General features: G+C 37.9%; 1 protein-coding gene across 2 annotated transcripts in view; it reads left to right on the plus strand.

Moving 5' to 3' along the window:
• The window catches only part of Syt14 (synaptotagmin XIV), a 125,447-nt gene that overhangs the window by 87,319 nt on the left and 20,115 nt on the right, over positions 1 to 18,013 (plus strand). For both annotated transcript variants that reach the window (XM_013015152.1, XM_013015151.1), the window contains exons 4-5: positions 6,893 to 7,164; positions 10,540 to 10,989. In XM_013015152.1, the coding sequence (XP_012870606.1) occupies positions 6,893 to 7,164; positions 10,540 to 10,989 (722 nt within the window). The remainder of the gene's footprint in view (positions 1 to 6,892; positions 7,165 to 10,539; positions 10,990 to 18,013) is intronic.

Consider the following 18,013-nt stretch of genomic DNA (forward strand, 5'->3'; position numbering starts at 1 on the left):
TTGGTCCGGTGATGGGGCCTGAACTCTCAGCCCTGGGCGCTGTCCCTCAGCTCTTCAGCTCAAGGCTAGGGCTCTACCTCTTGAGCCACAGTGCCACTTCCGGCTTTTTTCTTTTTGCTTATGTGGTGCTGAGGAATGGAACCCAGGGCCTCAGGCATGCAAGGCAAGTGCTCTACCACTGAGCCACCTTCCCAGCCCCTGGTTTTTTTTTTTTTTTTTAACTCTTGTTCTCTGTTTGTTTGTTGTTTTTTAACTCACTGGGTTGTACTGACAGTGTAGACTTTATAAGAGAAAACGGACAGAGCTACAACACCTACCTGTGCTATCCCCTTGGTGATGGGGTACAGCCATACATCCTCAACTTCGCACCTGTGCGATCAAATGCTTTCCACTTCATACTGGGCAAGTTGGATAACATTCATACCTAGTGCCAGTTAGGATGTGAAACTGATAGTAGGCCAGGAGATACTTCTCAAAAAAAAAAGAAGTGCTCACTTTATTTCCCTTTCCTTCCTCCCTCATTTTTTCTCTTCCTCTTCTCTCTTTCTCTTTCTTTTTTGTGTGTGTGCTAGTACTGGGGATTAAGCTCAGGGCCTTGGTGCTCTCCCTTAGAGATTTTGCTCAAGGAAGTGCTCTGCCACTTGAACCTTACCTCCACTTTCTAGTCTTGTTTTAAAACCTTAAGGGTCACCGGGTGCTGGTTGCTCACACCTGTAATCCTGAGATCTGAAGATCACGGTTCAAAGCCATCCTGTGCAGGAAAATCCATGAGACTCTGATCTCCAATGAGCCACCAGAAAACCAGAAGTGGCACTGTAGCTCAACTGGTAGAGAACACCAGCCTTGAGCTGAAGAGCTGAGGGACAGCTCTCAGGCCCAGAGTTCAAGCCCTACAACCAAAAACAACAAAACAGAACAAAACCCTTAAGGGTCAAGAAATAAGAACCAATGAATTGATTTTTCACTTGAGAAAAATAATTGTTCTGAATAAGACTGTACTAACAAAAAGTTGCTAGCGATATGTGGGGTATGGTTTACATCAAGGATTATTTCAGATCACCAGGGAAATAAACCAAGCAAAGAATTCAGATTTCAAGGCAGGGAACAAAAATAATATGAACTCTAATTTCAAATAACGTTTTGTATGTGTGTGTATATGAGTGTATGTATGTGTATGTGTGTGAAAGAGAGGGGGGGAGAGGGTGTACTTTCTGGTATCAAGGATCTTCTGAGCACCATTTGGTCTGTCAGGTCCTCTGTCAGAGCCTTTCCGGCTCTCTCCTCAGTGATCTGGAAGGACTGACCACCTTGCTCTAGGCTTTACTCAAAGTTAGTGGTTTTTTAGCTGACCTTACACATGAGTCTGAGTTGTATAGTCAAATACATAGTGTGTTGCTTTAAGCAAGATGACAAACTTGGCTAGTCTCAGTGAAGGAAATGCATGGGTTGGTAAATAATCCCCCCCTGCCTTTTTTCTGGGGGGGGGGTGTCCATCATGGGGCTTGAACTCAGGGCTTGGGTGCTGTGGCTAGTGCTCTACCACTTTGAGCCATAGTGACATTTCCAGTTTTCTGGTGATTAATTGGAGATAAGAGTCTCATGGACATTTTCTACCCAGGCTGTGATCCTCATATCTCAGACTCCTAAGTAGCTAGGATGAAAGGCATGAGCCATCAACACCAGACAGGCAAATCCTGTTTAATTCCTCTTTAACTTTGGAAGAAATATCCCATCATAGGTTGGGCCCTCAGTAACTTGATTAAAATGGCAAGTTTCTGTCTTTTCATGAGTTTTAAGTCTCAGCTCTGTCCCCTGTGTGTATCTTGCGAAGGCTTTGCATTGCTCACCTCTTCTACTCTTGCTCTCCCAGTCTCTGTCATCCAAAGGCAGTTAGGGAATGATGAGGAATCAAAGGTCTCTGCGCAACAGAGTGTAGTATAGAGCCAGAATACTTTTGCTTTCCTGAAGCAAGAAAGTAGAGGTGTTACTGGATTTACCAGATTGAAGACAGCCTGCTAACTTTTGTTCTCTTTGGATTGTTACGAAGGAAAAAGAAAAAAACCCAAACCACTTGCTAACTAATACTGAGTATTAAACACCAAGAATGTCTTAATTTGCTCAATCAGAATGCGCCATCTGGAGTGGCAACTGCAGTTGAAGTCATCTTCTAATTAAGCTTATGATAATCTGCCACCATTTTTCAAACCCATTAATTTTTACAGTGACCAACCTGGGGAAAGCATATACATACCAAACCTGTAATTCTGACATCTCTGCTTTTCCTTTGGGTTACAAGTTTAGAGTCCACTAATTGCCAGTAGTACACATTCTAAACAAGAGCTGGAAAAAAAATAGCAAGCTAATTCTTATTTGGTATTATCTGATATTATATGTGGGTTTCTTTTTAAATTTTACTTTCTGTTTGTTGCATGTGTGTAGAAATTCAACTGCTTAGTAAAACAATAACCTCATTTCCTGGGCCTTTGCTGAGTTTATTCTAATAGATTATTTCTAAATTATTTTTGGTTTTCTACATCACACTCATTATCAGAGAGTAATGACAGTTGTACTTCAGTTTGCATCGCCTTTCTTTACCTTATTGCACTGGTTAGGTCCTCCAGTACATTGTTGAATAAAAGTGGTGATAGAGACACCTGTTCTCATTCTCCAGCTCAGAGTTAAACTTTCAACATTTCACCATTAAGTATGTTTGCTGTAGGACAACCATATACTCTTTAAAATAAAGGAAATTACCTTCTATTCTTAATTTGTTCAGATATTTCATCATCAGCATGTCATGATTTTTATCAAATGCCTGTATGGGCTTGTGTGTGTGTGTGTGTGTGTGTGTGTCTGTCTGTCTGTCTGTCTGTCCATGTGTCTGTGTGTCCTGGGGCTTGAACTCAGAACCTGGGCACTTTCTCCAAGCTTTTGTACTCAAAACAAGTGCGCTACCACTTTGAGCCACAGTTCCATTTCCAAATTTTTGGTGGTTCATTGGAGATACGAATCTCACAGACTTCCCTGCTGGCCTGGCTTTGGATCTTGATCCTCATATTTTCAAGCTCCTGAGTAGCTGGTGTTACAAGTGTGAGCCATTGGCACCTGGCATTAAATGCTTTTTCAAAAACTATTATTAGAATTACCATGATACTTTTATCTCTTATTCTGTCAGTGCAATGAGAGTATAAAATAAATTTTAAATGTTAACTCTACCTAAAATAAGCCAGCACTCCTAGAATACATCCAAGTTAGTTATAATGCAGTGCCCTGTATATATAACCCTGGGTTTAGTTGACCAGTATTTTGATTAGAGTGTTTGTGTCTATGTTCACTTTTTTTTTGGGGGGGGGGTAGTTACAGGGCTTGAATTCAGGGCCTAAGCACTGTCCCTGAGTCTCTTTTTGCTCAAGATTAGTGCTCTATACTTTAAGCCACAGTTCTTTTTTTCTTGTGCTTAATTGGAGATAAGGTTTTCAGACTTTCTTTTCCACACTGACTTGGAACCTCTATCCTTAGATCTCAACCTCCTTAGTAGCTAAGATTATAGACATGAGCTACCTCCTTCTTTTCCTCCTCCTCCTTCCTCTTCTTTCTCTTCTTCTTCACTTTGGAATCCTGGTTTCAGAGTTACACTTATACTATAAAATAATGTAAGAAATATCTTTTTGGTTTGTGCAAGTGGTAACCTTTTGATAAATTCATAGATGACGCCATCTTGGCCTGGAATTTTCCTTTGGGGGAACTTTTTTAATATTGTTTATTTTCTGTAGTAATTAGATTACATAACTTTTATACTTCTTCTGGGGACCATTTTGATAGCTTGTATAACTGTTTTGTAGAGCATTCTCTATATTTTGTGAAGTATATTTCTTTCATTATATCTTAGCAGGTGGGACACATTATAATACTCATTTTGATCTATTCATTAAGATGATACCAACCAGTTTTCAATTCTGTAAAATGACCCTGTGTAACCAATAAATAATGTATAAAAAGATTCTTTGTAGCTATATACATTTCTGGTTTCTTAAAAATCCTTCAATGTACTCATATGCTTCCTTGTATCTATGTAAATCCCTGGTTTCCTTTTTTATTCAATGAGTCATAATCCATTACTGCAGTTATTTACTTGGAAATTCAAATTGTTAGTGGGATTTGGCTAGTGGGGCCCATCTCAGGCTGGTTTGTTTGTCTAGGTAAATTGTCTCCATCATTGTTTGAACATGTCTCATGTACACCACAACCATGAGTCAGGTAATGAGTAGTGTCATCCCTTCCCTCACTCTCTCCCAATCCCATTAGTAAAGCTCACTGGACACTAATGCAAGTGAACTATACAACTCGTGGGTAAAGACAGGGGAGACGGACTGAGAGAGAGTAAGAGAAGGGAAGACATCTCTTTTTATTTTTTTCTGCTGGTTCTAGGGCTTGAACTTGGGGCTTGGGGCCTGGGCATTGTCTCTGAGCTTGTTTTGCTCAAGGCTAGTGCTTTGCTTTACTACTTTAGCCAAAGCTCTACTTCTGGCTTTTTTTTGTTTTTTTTGGTAATTTATTGGAGATAAAAAGTCTCACAGACTTTCCTGCTCGGGCTAGCTTTGAACCTGGATCCTCAGATCTCAGTCTCAGCCTTTTGAAAAGCTAGGATTACACGCATGAGCCACTGGTACCTGGCCTCTTTAGTGTATTTCTAATTTCAATTCTTATTTTTTTCTTTGATCCATGGATCATTTGGAGTACATTTTATTTCCAGTTATTTAGTTTTCTAGCAATTCTCTGTTTTTCTTTCTGATTTCTGGTTTAATTCCACAGCAGTCAGATTCCATGTTTACACTTCTAACTTTATAAAATATGCTGAACCTTAATTTATTACCCCGTGTATTTTAGAAAGTTTTAGCAAATTTTCACATGTATTAAAAACTAATTGAGTAGATGTTGAACACTCATTCCTTGTAGTTCTTAACTACTACTTAAGATGTTAGGATTAAGGACTATAGGTCCTGGTCTATGTGTGTATGCATGTTATCTTTCCTAGGGTAAGAAAACACTTTGTGTTCTTTTAGGTGCTGTGTAGTAGGAAGATAGTAAATTGATGCTATAGGCGTATTCATGCTGAAATCTTTTATATCATAAAAGAGTATATCATTTAATTAAATAGTAAATCAAGAACTAAGGTAATTAGAAGGTGTTGTTATTTTGGTATTTGTTAGTCTTCTTAGAAATTTCTTCTTAATGTTAATGTTTTCTGTGTATTTAAACTATAAAATAGATCATGTTACTTTATGAACTTGTCTTAAAATTTTTCCAATGTTAATTAAATTTAAGTCAATTCTTAGTTATTATACTAGGTAGATAGCACAAAATAGTTGCCAAATAGAACAAAAATAAATTACTGCAAATGTTTAAAAGGAGAAATCCTTATGATCATGTATTTTAATGAATTTTTAATTCTGTACACATTTGCCTGTTCTTCACTGTGAAAAGTGAAATACAATCATAAAGATGTCACGATAGCATTGTATTTTGAAGACTTATCATGGTAAGTTATACATTCCAATTCACTTGGACAAACCTAGAAAACAGTATCAAAATCTACCCATTGAGCATAGCTGGAGTCTTTTGATATCACAAACATCCTTGTATAATTAATTTGTGCCTTGGTCTTTGGAGTAAGAGTAACAATAAATCTAAACAAAAGCCAGATGACTAGAGTTTAGTTGTAATAAAGTACTAGTTGATGGGCAGGAAGGCCACGATAAAATGAAAACATAAGCTAAACAAAATTATACCATCTTGATCAAGCAAAAGGAAATTTTGTTTTGAAGTCGAGGTGGGGGAGGGGGAGCCACAGAGGAAAAATATATTGTAAACAAAATGAAAACTGAGATCCAGTTGGCAAACTGGAGTGTAAAGAAGGTATATACACCATTATGTTCATTTCCTAGTCATGATCTTCTCTCTGTTTTGTTCCTTGCTGGCTTCTACACTGTTCAGGTGTCTATTCTTTTCTATATTGGTATGAAAGTGAAGCTAGCCTTCAAATTCCTAAGCCAGTTATGATAATCCCATTTCTCCTGCCAGTGAAGGGTTAGTAATAGATATACTCACTTTTGTCTGGTAAGATCTATGAGCAATATGCTGAGATTTCTGGGAGAAATCACCCTCTCTTCTTAGAACAAAAGTGAAGGACAAATTTCCCACTGCATTGGGAAACTATGAATTGACTTCATGGTCCAGTAAGTATTACATATCATCACTTAGCTTAATTCAATGGTTGATTAAATTTGCATCCTTAGAGGAAGATATTAATGCTTTAGAAGCTGTGTCAGTTGAGACTGAACTTTAAAACATTTGCATATGCAACTAGAAGTTGTTTTTTTTAGCTTAGCTTCTTTTTTCTTTGTCGGTCATGGAGCTTGAACTCTGGGCCTGGGCGCTGTCCCTCAGCTCTTCAGCTCAAGGCGAGCGCTCTACCACTTGAGCCACAGTGCTACGTCCGGTTTTCTAGTGGTTTATTGGAGGTAAGAGCCTCACGGACTTTCCTGCCCAGGCTGGCTTTGAACCATGATCCTTAGATCTCAGCCTCCTGAGTAGCTAGGATTACAAGCGTGAGCCACCAGCGCTCGGCTTAAAACTTACTTTAATGGTATTTTACAGAATCTCTCTTAATATGACTTATTTTTCCTGATCTTACCACACAGGAGAGGAGAGGAGAACCAGATTATTTTATTTCTGCACCTGAAGTAGGTGAGAAGAAAATTCATGTAGTAGAGCCAACAGCTACATTGCCACACAATTTTTAATCATTTTTGAACTTCTTTGTAATTATTGTGCACTGTTCTGTATGTTGAGGCTAGTTGGAAACAGTGACCCGATTCTTAACTATTATCAGGAAACTGCATTCAGAGGATGAGAAGAACGCCCCCACTGGATGAACTGCAGCCACCACCCTATCAGGATGACAGTGGTTCTCCCCATCTCTCATGTACACCCTCAGAAATTGGGGACAGTAAATGTGAATTTTCCCACTGCAACAACAGTCCAAGATGCTCATACAACAAGTGCCCAAGTGAAGGAAGCACAGGTCATGAAATAGAAAGTTATCATAATAAAGGATACGAAGAAGATGTTCCAAGTGACAGCACTGCAGTCCTGAGCCCAGAAGTAAGTAAAAGCATACAGAAGGTTGAAAATGATTGTGATGTGGAGGATAAAAAAAAATCCAGTGCTTCTTCTCTTAGTGAGAAGAATGGGTGTCATCTTATCCCTTTGTAGCTTATGGTACCAGTTCCTTAATGCAGCTATTATCCAACCAACTTACCAGGGCTGTCCCAGCTAATTTTCAGCTCTTCTTTTCCACCAAGGAATGATGAGTAGCTAATGATGGGTTGCTATCTATTTTTAAAAAAACACTTTCTATACAGTGTTCTAAAATTATCTTTTTTCATTCATCTTGAGATTACTATTTGTATTTTTTTATAATTTTTTTGGATTTTTTTAGTGTTAAGAGAGTACTCATTAATGTTTCATGGGCCTTTCAAAATAGTCCCATTTTAATGTTATAGAAAATGAGAAGGGAAAATGCTGATCATTTTTACTGATGAAATTTGAGTTTATGTTATCATGCATCAGTAGTTAGCTGAGGTTAAGTGCTATTTTCGAGCAAAAATATAAAAATGACAATAAATATAATTGCTACCATGTCAGAGTATTGTCATATTTTTAATTTTTTAAAAACATTGTCATGTTTTAATCTTCTTATAGTGATGAAAATATTGAAAAATGTTTTCCTAAAACAGTTACTTATTTTTAGGATTTGCTTTCCACATACTAATTTAGATGACAAGTTTTTACAACTTCCTGAAAACATTGATTCATACCATAGCATATCTGCATTCTTACTAGGTGGATTTTCCAATCAGCAGTCAGAAGTACATAATGAAGATAGTTTCTCAATTCGAAGAACAATTAAGGTGCAGATAGGCTTGCCTTAATGGAGGAAGTTCTTCTATAATTTTGAAAAGTACTTTTGTACCTGTTACTACTTACCTAATATTTCTAGTATGACAGTAGCTAAAAAATTCTAAATGGATACCTATCAATATATATTTAATACCTGTTTGCATATCAGTATGTTATGGATTTCCATGACCAATGCTTCTTTGTGCTCTTTCAGTTAAATAAATTTGAGATCTTTGCTTTATGGTTTTGCTGTATAGGTTGACAGTAAATTAACAATGAAGCATGAATTGTAGAATTAACAACAGCAGTTGTCATGAGTTGTGCTGGAAATTTTCCTATGAGCTTTAGCTAGTCCACTTAATTCTACCAATCATGTTTATAAGAAGTATTGTTTCCTTTTTACAAATGAAAAATTAAGACTCAGAAGCAATTTCCCCAAGTATAAGCATCTCTTAAATAGAACTGTGATTCAAACATGCAGGTCTGTCTAACTGTAAGAAAAAAAAATACCATAAATCAGGCTCTCCCAGAGGGCCCACAGACCAAATTGAAATGCTCAAAGCACATGAATGAGTGTGCATGCATACATGCGAACATACACACATGTGTTCATCTGTTCAGGGTACACAGCAAGAAATAAGAGCAAGATAATGTAGATTACCACATCTAGAACAGAATGTAAGCAGGTGTGGATAGAAAGCTCACACTAGGTGAGTTGTAGCTGCTTCTGTGTCCATATACCAGTCTTTCTGTTTCTGTTCCATCAGAATTCTTATTTATTGTTGGTAGCAAGGTCAGAGTTAAGATTTGACTAAGGGTACCTAGAGACTCATTCATTTTATGGGAGAGATGCAGCAGCAAATACACATGGCTACCACTGAGATTTGCCTGTTAGCCTGCTAAACAGATATAGGCTTTTATCTGCATTTCCTAAGTTGAACACCTGGAGAAAGAAGCCATCAACCCAGAGGCCACATGATCATGGCTTGGGCTTTCCATCCATAACTGTAGGTACCATTCATGCCATCTATTCTCTGAAGTTTTTCTACCTTTGACACATTTTCTAAGTTGTCAGCTTAGTTACTGTGTTCTGCCTATGTCTCACAAGCTACTTGACCTACCTCAATAGTCAACTCTATTTTCCCCTTATTTCAGAAGCTGCTAACTTGTTATCTGCATTAATACTTCTTTAGAATTCCTTTCATTCTATTTGTTGTTGTGTGTCTTATACCATCATTGGATGAATTAAAAGAATATGGAAAATGCTGGGCTGGGAAGGTGGTTCAGTGGTAGAATGTTTGCCTTGCTTGCATGAGGCCCTGGGTTTGATTCCTCAGAACCGCATAAGCAGAAAAAGCCAGAAGTGGCGCTGTGGCTCAAGTGGTAGAGCGCTAGCCTTGAGCTGAAGAGCTGAGGAACAGTGCCCAGGCCCAGAGTTCAGGCCACATGACCAACAACAACAACAACAACAACAAAAAAAAAATATATATATATATGGAAAATGCATATTGTATGAATATTTAGATGTGGAATTCTGATAGCCTGAGCTAGTAATAAATTCACTCTTGTTTTTTCCAGTTTATTTTGCATCCCTGTCTTCGACATTATGCATCAAATAGAAAATTTGTATTTTTCTTGGTTTAACCCAGGCTTTTGCTACCATAGAGCCTATCAACATACAGGATCCAACTGATAGTCAAGAAAGGGCTCAGAAGAATTCATAGGAGGCATCCATAACTCTTGATGACCTCTTACCAACTAACGGTTTCATAAAACTTTGATCCAAACTCTGTGAAAGAGAAAGGACTGTTTTTTTATACCTTTTTTAAGAATGATGAAACTCCCAGTATATTCTAGATAGACTGGCAGGAATTTGGGACAATTGTAGAAAAATGGGCGCAGTTTCTAGCTTTTTTCAATTTTGGAAATTAGTATTAGAATATCATACCTTGTTTTTTAATTCCAGCTAAGAATCGAAGTAACTATGGTCTATGGTCTGGAGAAAAATACTTGGCTGCAGAAATATTTAAGGGCCTTTGTGATTATGCTTTCATATTTTACATTTCCATTGATTTTTAAGTTGAGATAAATTTGTATTGTTTTAGAGATACATATTTTAGAACAAGCACTGAAAATGGAATCCAAGTTTTCTCTGCCATTGTGTTTTACATGCTCTTCCTTTCTTGCCTAATGTTGAGTTGCTAGTTGTATCTACTGATTATGTCTCAAGTAAAACTTGGTGGTCTTCTACTTAAAAAAAACAAATATACGTTAAGGTATATTTTTGTTTATCATTTATGAAAACATATTTAATATCCTAAAAATTATGATAGGGAATATTACATTCTAAGTGTGTCTTTATTGTACTAAGATTTTAGTTTTACTTACTGATGACACTAATCTAGTCCAACAGGGTAGTCTGTCATTGTAGCTGAGTACTAATTATTACACTTTCATTGTGATAGCAAAGGAAAATTATTTTCATATCATACACTGAAGAAATATCAGTCATTTATTTACATGGTAGAGTCAGTAATAGAGTTAAAAACTGAAAACATTTAAATTTGCTTTTTTTAGGACATGTCAGCTCAAGGATCCTCTTCACAGCTTCCTAAACCTTTTGATCCTGAGCCAGAAGCTAAATATGGCACACTGGATGTGACTTTTGACTATGACTCACAAGAACAGAAGCTTCTGGTAACAGTGACAGCTGTCACAGACATCCCAACATATAACAGGACAGGTGGCAACTCATGGCAAGTACACCTTGTTCTTCTACCTATAAAGAAACAGAGAGCAAAAACCAGCATCCAGAGAGGACCTTGCCCAGTCTTCACAGAAACATTCAAATTCAATCATGTTGAATCTGAGATGATTGGAAATTATGCAGTTCGGTTTAGACTGTATGGTGTACACCGCATGAAAAAGGAAAAGATTGTGGGGGAAAAGATTTTTTATTTAACAAAATTGAATCTTCAAGGGAAAATGTCATTACCTGTAATACTGGAACCTTCTTGCAATCATTCTGTGAGTATCTCATCAAATGACCTGGATACAGTTTATGTTCATGGTATATATTACATACAATGTAAAAATAACCCATAATCAACCCAACAACTTTATATTACTTACAAAGCGAACATATCTTTACAAAAATTTTAAGTCTTGAATAGGTAGGTGATTTTTTTCCTATAAAAGTTACCCTTGAAGATGGTACATGATTTATTTTATTATTTTATTTTTTTCTTCACAGACTTCTAGTCTAGTATCTTACATGTCTGTTTCTTTGTTGACTATATACTAAGTAGTTGATTGTTATATCATCTATTATATCAACTATTATAGAATTTATTGTTTTCTTTCAGGTTAAAACTAGGTTGTACAAGCTGAGGTTACAGCTCGAGTGATAGAGCCCAGGCCTAGCAAGTGTAAGGCACTGAGTTCAATTCCATGCAGAAAAACAAACCAACGAAATACTAGGTGGTATTAAGATTGATCTTAGTCCCCTATCTTATTTTCTATATTACAGAAAGTATTTTGTGTTATTGGCTGTATACTGCTGCCTAGATCATGATTGGTTATCTTTCACTACCATAAAATTATTTAAATGAAGAAAATCAGACATTATTATACTTTCTATCCTTTCTTCCCCAGTTGGAGACAAGGTTGTCACTATATACCAGGCTGGCCTGCAACTCATGATACTCTTGCTTCTAGGACAGTGTTTAAATCTGAATAAGCATGTCCATATTTTGCTCTTAGAAATTGGTATCTCAAGAATAAACTCCTCATACTGCTAAAAAATATTAATTTTTAAAGTTAAAATAAAAAACTAATCACAGTAAACAGACACACACAAACACACATACCATAATGAAAGTATTGAAAAGCTAAAAAGTGAAGAGAAAAATCTTGAAAGCCATAAAGAAAAAGATTTATTACCTACAGAGAACAACAATATGAGCTTAGAGCCAGCCAATGTAGAAAAGTCTGTCAGACTCTCATCTCTAATTTAGTAGCAAAGAGCCCAACTAGAGATGTGGCTCAAGTGGTAGAGCTCCAGTCATGAGTGAAAAAGCTGAGTAGAGCTTGAGGTCCTGAGTTCAAGCCTCAGTACTGGTACACATACCCAGAAAATAACCAGAACACAAAAGGATAGAATAATGTCTTAAGCTATAGATTACCTGAGGAAGCATGAAACTGAGTTCAAAACCCCAGTACCACCAAAATCAATGAGTAAGAAATAAAAAATAAATAATACATCCTAATTTGTTGAGATTTAAAAGAAGTAGACATTTATCTACTGAAATAATTAGATGGTTTTCTCTTTTTTTAAGTTAATGAAGTCAAGTACATTGACTTTCTAAACTTATTTTTTATTAGCACATAATAATTATACCTATTTATGGAGTACAGTATGATATGTTGTTACATTTTATAAGTGATCATTTGGGTTCAGCATAAACTGATCGTTTTAAATAATGAACCATTCTTGCATTCTGGATTAAAAACAAGAAAAAGAAAAAACAAATGTTTTCTCTGCAGTGATGCAGAGAAATTTCAAATTCTGTAGCTGTTTAGTTTTTCTTTTCCCTTGCTATGCATTTTTCTCCAACTTACTCATACTATAAGACTCAGCACACCATAATTGTGAGGTTAACTTTCATAATTTTATGTCTAATGAGTCTGTTCATGCACATATAGTATTAATAGTGTATGTGTATTTTCTAGCCAGGTGTGATTGCTCATACCTATAATCCTCACATCTATAATATAAAATTTGAGGCCAGAGTGGGCTACATAGTCAGTTCAAGCCTAGTTTGGGCAACTTAGTGAAATTTTGTCTCAAAATAAAATGAAGAAAGGGCTGGAGATGTATTGAGACTCTGCGTTCAAACTATGGTACAAAAAAACTATATACATACCAGACACTAGTGGCTCATACATGTAATCCTAGCTACTCAGGAGGCTTGAGGTCCAAGAATCACAGTTTGAAGCCAGAATGTGCAGTAAAGACCATGGGACTCTTATCTCCAATTAAACATCAAAAAAAGCCAGCCAGAAGAACTGTGGCTCTAGTGGTAGAGCCTTGAGCAAAAAATGTTCAGGAACAGCACCCAGGCCCTGAATTCAGTCCCCAGGACCAGCACCAAAAAAACTATGTGTATACATACATAAATGTCATAAATGTATATGATATGTGTGCATATATATGCATATATGTACATGTTTGTGTTGTTTGTGTATATGTATACAAAAACATGCAGTATATCTCCATATTATATATGTACATACATGTATATTTTCTGTAGATGCTATAGTGTTGAATGTTTTCTTTGCTTAAGTTTTAATATTAACTTCATGGAGAAATCTCATTATTATAATTTGACTTTTTTGTTGTTGTTGTTGGCCATGGGGCTTGAACTCTGTGCCTGGGCGCTGTCCCTCAGTTCTTCAGTTCAAGGCGAGCGTTCTACCTCCTGAGCAACAGAGCCATGTCTGGTTTTCTAGTGGTTTATTGGAGGTAAGAGCTTCACAGACTTTCCTGCCTAGGCTGGCTTTGAATCATGATCCTCAGATCTCAGCCTCCTGAGTAGCTAGAATTACAGGCGTGAGCCACAGGCACCTGGCTTGTTTGACTATTTTTTTTTTTACTTTATTTTTCTCTCATTTTGTAAGAAATACATTCACTTCAAAAACCAGGTATCTTCATGTCTTAACATGTACTCTCGTGGTTTTTTTTAAATAACTACTTTTGTTGTTGCAAGAATATTAGCCTTTTATCAAGGGAAAGTTTGAATCAAATCAGAGAATATAGAAATTACATTTGATGTATACTTATACTTTTATTTTCATGGATGATAATAGAAAATTTGAATTATGAATAAAAATTTAGTTGCATAGCAAGTTTTTTAGGGACTTATTGGTGAATAGAACTGAGAAATATAAAGTCAGTATCACGAAAATAACTTTCTGAGAACTAAACAATGTATTCTGCTAAGAGTGACTACAGTTTTAACTTTAAGATATAGTTTGAGTTATGCTTCTTTTGTGCATTGGATGACAAAAAAATATATTAAGAGTTAAAAACTGAGTTCTTTCCAGTAAGTAGGTTATGTAAATTTGGTAAACTATTTTGGAAATGGATTTCTCAGTGAAATGAGAAGATTAGGCCAAAAGAACTCCTAAGATTCTATTCATCTTGCATACTGTGTGATTTTACTAATATCCATTGGAAAGAAGTTAAGTAATAACAGACATGGGTGAATTTTAAATGAGTTTTGTATGCCCAATGCATCACATTTTGTGGTAACTATGTATTGTGTTCTCACTCTTTTAAACCTTATCCACAACTTTCTTATGTCAGCTAATGATTTCTACCTCCTAAAAATAAGCTAGAAAATTAACTTTTTCAATCTCAAGAGTAGGTACAGCAGGAGCTTTGTGACCTAGAACATACCACTCCTGTTTGTTTTCAGGAAACCCTGAATGTAGACTGAACAAGCAGACATTATGCTCAAGTCATGCTTGAAATTGAGGGTGGAGGATTCTGGAGGTCAGAGTGAGGGGCGATATTGTTGCTGGGCTAGTAACAGTTGAAGTAAAGTCCATGACCCCTCAGCAGCTTAGATCTTGCTTTACACCTGATTCTTGAGAAGTTGAGCCATTAACCACTTTGTCTCTATTGTTTAACAAATTGCTCTACATTATGACTCAGAGTTAGTTTCCAGTATTTTCAAATAAGAACCCTGAAATAAGCATGTAGTTTTTATCATTCAGTAGCTATTGTTTTTAGTTATTTCTCACTCCATGCTCAATAGCTGGGATGTTGTCAGATAGGTTTCTAGTCATGGTATACCTCTTTCATAATCAGAATGTTCTCATGTATTTGACTTGCTCCATGTGACCCTCAGTTTAATGTTCATCTCCATTTAACCAAAAAGAAAGAAGAGAGAGGAAAGAAAGAAAGAAAGAAAGAAAGAAAGAAAGAAAGAAAGAAAGAAAGAAAGAAAGAAAGAAAGAAAGAAAGAAGGAAAGAAGGAAGGAAGGAAGGAGAAAAGAGCCAGAAGTGGATGGTTCAAGTGTTAAAACATCGTCTTTGAGCAAAAAAACAAACAAAAAACAAAAACTAAGGAAAAGCAAGAGACCCTGAGTTCAAGTTTTTATACCAGCCCCGGGAGTGGGGGAGGAGAGTAGGGGGAGAGGATAGGTGAAACCTGTGGCAAAACAGGTGAATTTTCAACCTGTATATAATAAACCCTTCCTTCTCCAAGAACACATCTTACTACTGTCTCCTGATTGTTACTTGCTTTATATGTCTGCCTGGCTGCAGTCTTCTTACAAAGGGGTAATGTAGATGGAGAAAATTAAGGAACAGTTTACAGCTCCAGTCCAAATGCTCGTGGGGTAGAAAAGAAGCTGAAGCCTCTGCCACCAGGGAAGCCTAGAAGTCTTTAGAACAGACGGGCAAACCTAGCTATGGGACAAATCCACACACTCTCTCTCTCTCTCTCTCTCTCTCTCTCTCTCTCTCTCTCTCTCTCTCTTCCAGCATGGGGATTTGGTAACAGTGTCATCCCCAGTGTGATAGGTCAGCATCCGAAAAGAAAACCTTTTACCCCAGATGACAGAGAGCACAAGGTGCTGCTCGAAGGTGTGACTCCTTCTCTAGACTAAAGGACTCAGGGAAACAGATTGCATTGCTACCTTTAAGCAGCCTGCAAGCAGGCCATGAGACTAGACAAAACGTAGGGCTTGGAAACCAAGGTGCTTAGTGACTTCAGGTATATATACCTCAGAGGTATGCCTAGAGGAAGGAGAGCCTTGATTCTGGCTCACTGGTCAGTGGTCCCACACTAGCAGTACAAGCAGCTTCATACTGGAAGACTATTTCAGAAAACAAAAGAGGATGGGGTGGGATTATACTCCTGTGAGAAACAGCTCTGATTTGAGTGATCAGTTTACATTCGTTGTTTAGATGCAGCCCAGGCAAGCTTTCAGACTGAGCCACAACGGAGGGGCTTAGAAATTAAGGAACAATATGTGACCAGAGAGTTCCGAGACACCAGCCAGTGTCCACCCTGCTCCCAGAGCTAGACACAGAGACGGAAAGTCTCCACTCTGGCTCACGAGGTCAGCAGCCCTGCCCTGACCAGTGAGCTTCGTGCCTTAGATCCATTTCAGAAAATAAGGCATCTAGCCTCTGCTGGCATAGAGCTCAGATTTCAGTGTTTGGTTTATGTTGGGTTCTCGCAAGCCACTTGCAACCAGGCAGTCTTTGAACAGAGCCACAACGAGTGGGCTTAGAGGTTGGAAAACAGTCAGTGAGCAGGGATCTCTGGCTCTCCCAGCAATGGTGTTTGGGTGGAAGACTACCACCAGAGGCCAATGTGAAAACAGAAAGGTTTGACTCAGGCAAGTTGAGGGCTTCTGGCAAGAGCTAGGAAAGCAACTGAAGAAGGCTCAGCAGTTGGCAGCTTCACCCTGCAAGCAGTTTCATTCGCCTGAAGTACATTTCAGAAAGCAGCACTCACTTCTGCTGGTGGAGAGCTCAGATTGAAGGGGCTGCCAGTCATCAGTCTATATTACCTCCTTTTAATCAGCCCACCACCAGACAGACCGAGCCACAACTGGAGGGCCTAGAAAGTAAGGAAAAGCCAGAGACAGAAAGAAGAAGTGTCCTTGGAGAAGGAAGGGAATCTGAGGATTCCGCAATAGGAGCTCACACAGTAAAGGGCCTGGCTGTCAGTGAGTCCCAGTACCCAAGGATCATTGCAAAAACAGAACCATGCCAGTGGCTGGCTGTGAGTGTTGAGCATCTAGGAGCTATCTAATGTCTTTGAGGTCTTGCTGCCAGGTGAGACGTAGCACTCTGAGTACAGGAATACTGGAGAGCAACCAATACCCTCCAGCCTTAGCCTTCCCACAGGGTAACAAGCTGCTGAGTGGAGTCTGAAAGAACTGAGACCTGCCAGCAGAGCACTTAGCCCTCAGTTCTCTAATGCCAGTGCAGAACTCAGTGAGTTCCCTATAAGGCACATCATTAGAGGAATACCCCATGGGTAGTCCATGGACTACCCCAGGGGCCCAAACAGGGAAAACCATTCAGTAATGGGAGCTTGTTTATGGACTGTGTGGATTATGGTAGTTTCAAATAATCAAAAAGGGGAAGATTCCACCATAAAAGCAACACAGAAGCAGATAACTGACCCTTCACTGATAAACCCACACTCAAATCACATATAACACCAACCCAAGCCCAGGAAAATATGAGAAATCCCAGCTAGTTCTCATCTGAATGGTGCTGGAAGGGACCAGGCCTGCTTCCTTGAGGTTGTAGACAAAAGCTTGTCCAGTGAGGAGAAACTGAACTATACCCTTCTGCTACACAGTCCTACTTGAACTTTATGAATACTTCAACTTTAAAATTAAAGGTGATTAAAATATCCCATCAAGAAATTGGCCTTATGCATAAATCCCAACATGGGAACACAAGACATTTGAAAACCCAAAGTGATACAAAATCTCCAAAGGGCAACAACCCCACAGTAATAGACACTAAGGATAGTAAAGAAAAGCAAAGGAAAAAAACCCTCAAAAACATGATTATATGAATGATGAACGGCCATGTGCACTAGTGGCTCATGCCTGTAATCCTAGCTACTCAGGAGGCTGAAATCTGAAGATCACAGTTTAAAGCCAGCCCAGGAAGAAAACTGTGTGACTCTTATCACCAATTAACCACCAAAACAAAGTTGGAAGTGGACCTGTAGCCTAAGTGATAGAATGCTAGCCTTGGGCAAAAAAGCTAAGGACAGTGCCCTGGCTCTGAGTTCAAGTCCCAGTACTGGTAGACAGGAAAATAGTGATTAAGAAAATGAATGAGGACGTGTATGTAAAAAGCTGAAGGAACCCAAAGAGGATACAAATAGCTGACCAATGTAAGAAAAACACTACAGGATATAAAATAGAAATTCACTGGTAATAGAAATCCTTAAAAAGAATTAAATGAAATTATAGAACTGAAAAGCCTACCAAGTCAAATTAAAAA

The sequence above is a fragment of the Dipodomys ordii genome, unplaced genomic scaffold (genome assembly GCF_000151885.1).
Source record: "Dipodomys ordii isolate 6190 unplaced genomic scaffold, Dord_2.0 Scaffold26, whole genome shotgun sequence".
In the NCBI taxonomy this organism is placed as follows: domain Eukaryota; kingdom Metazoa; phylum Chordata; class Mammalia; order Rodentia; family Heteromyidae; genus Dipodomys; species Dipodomys ordii.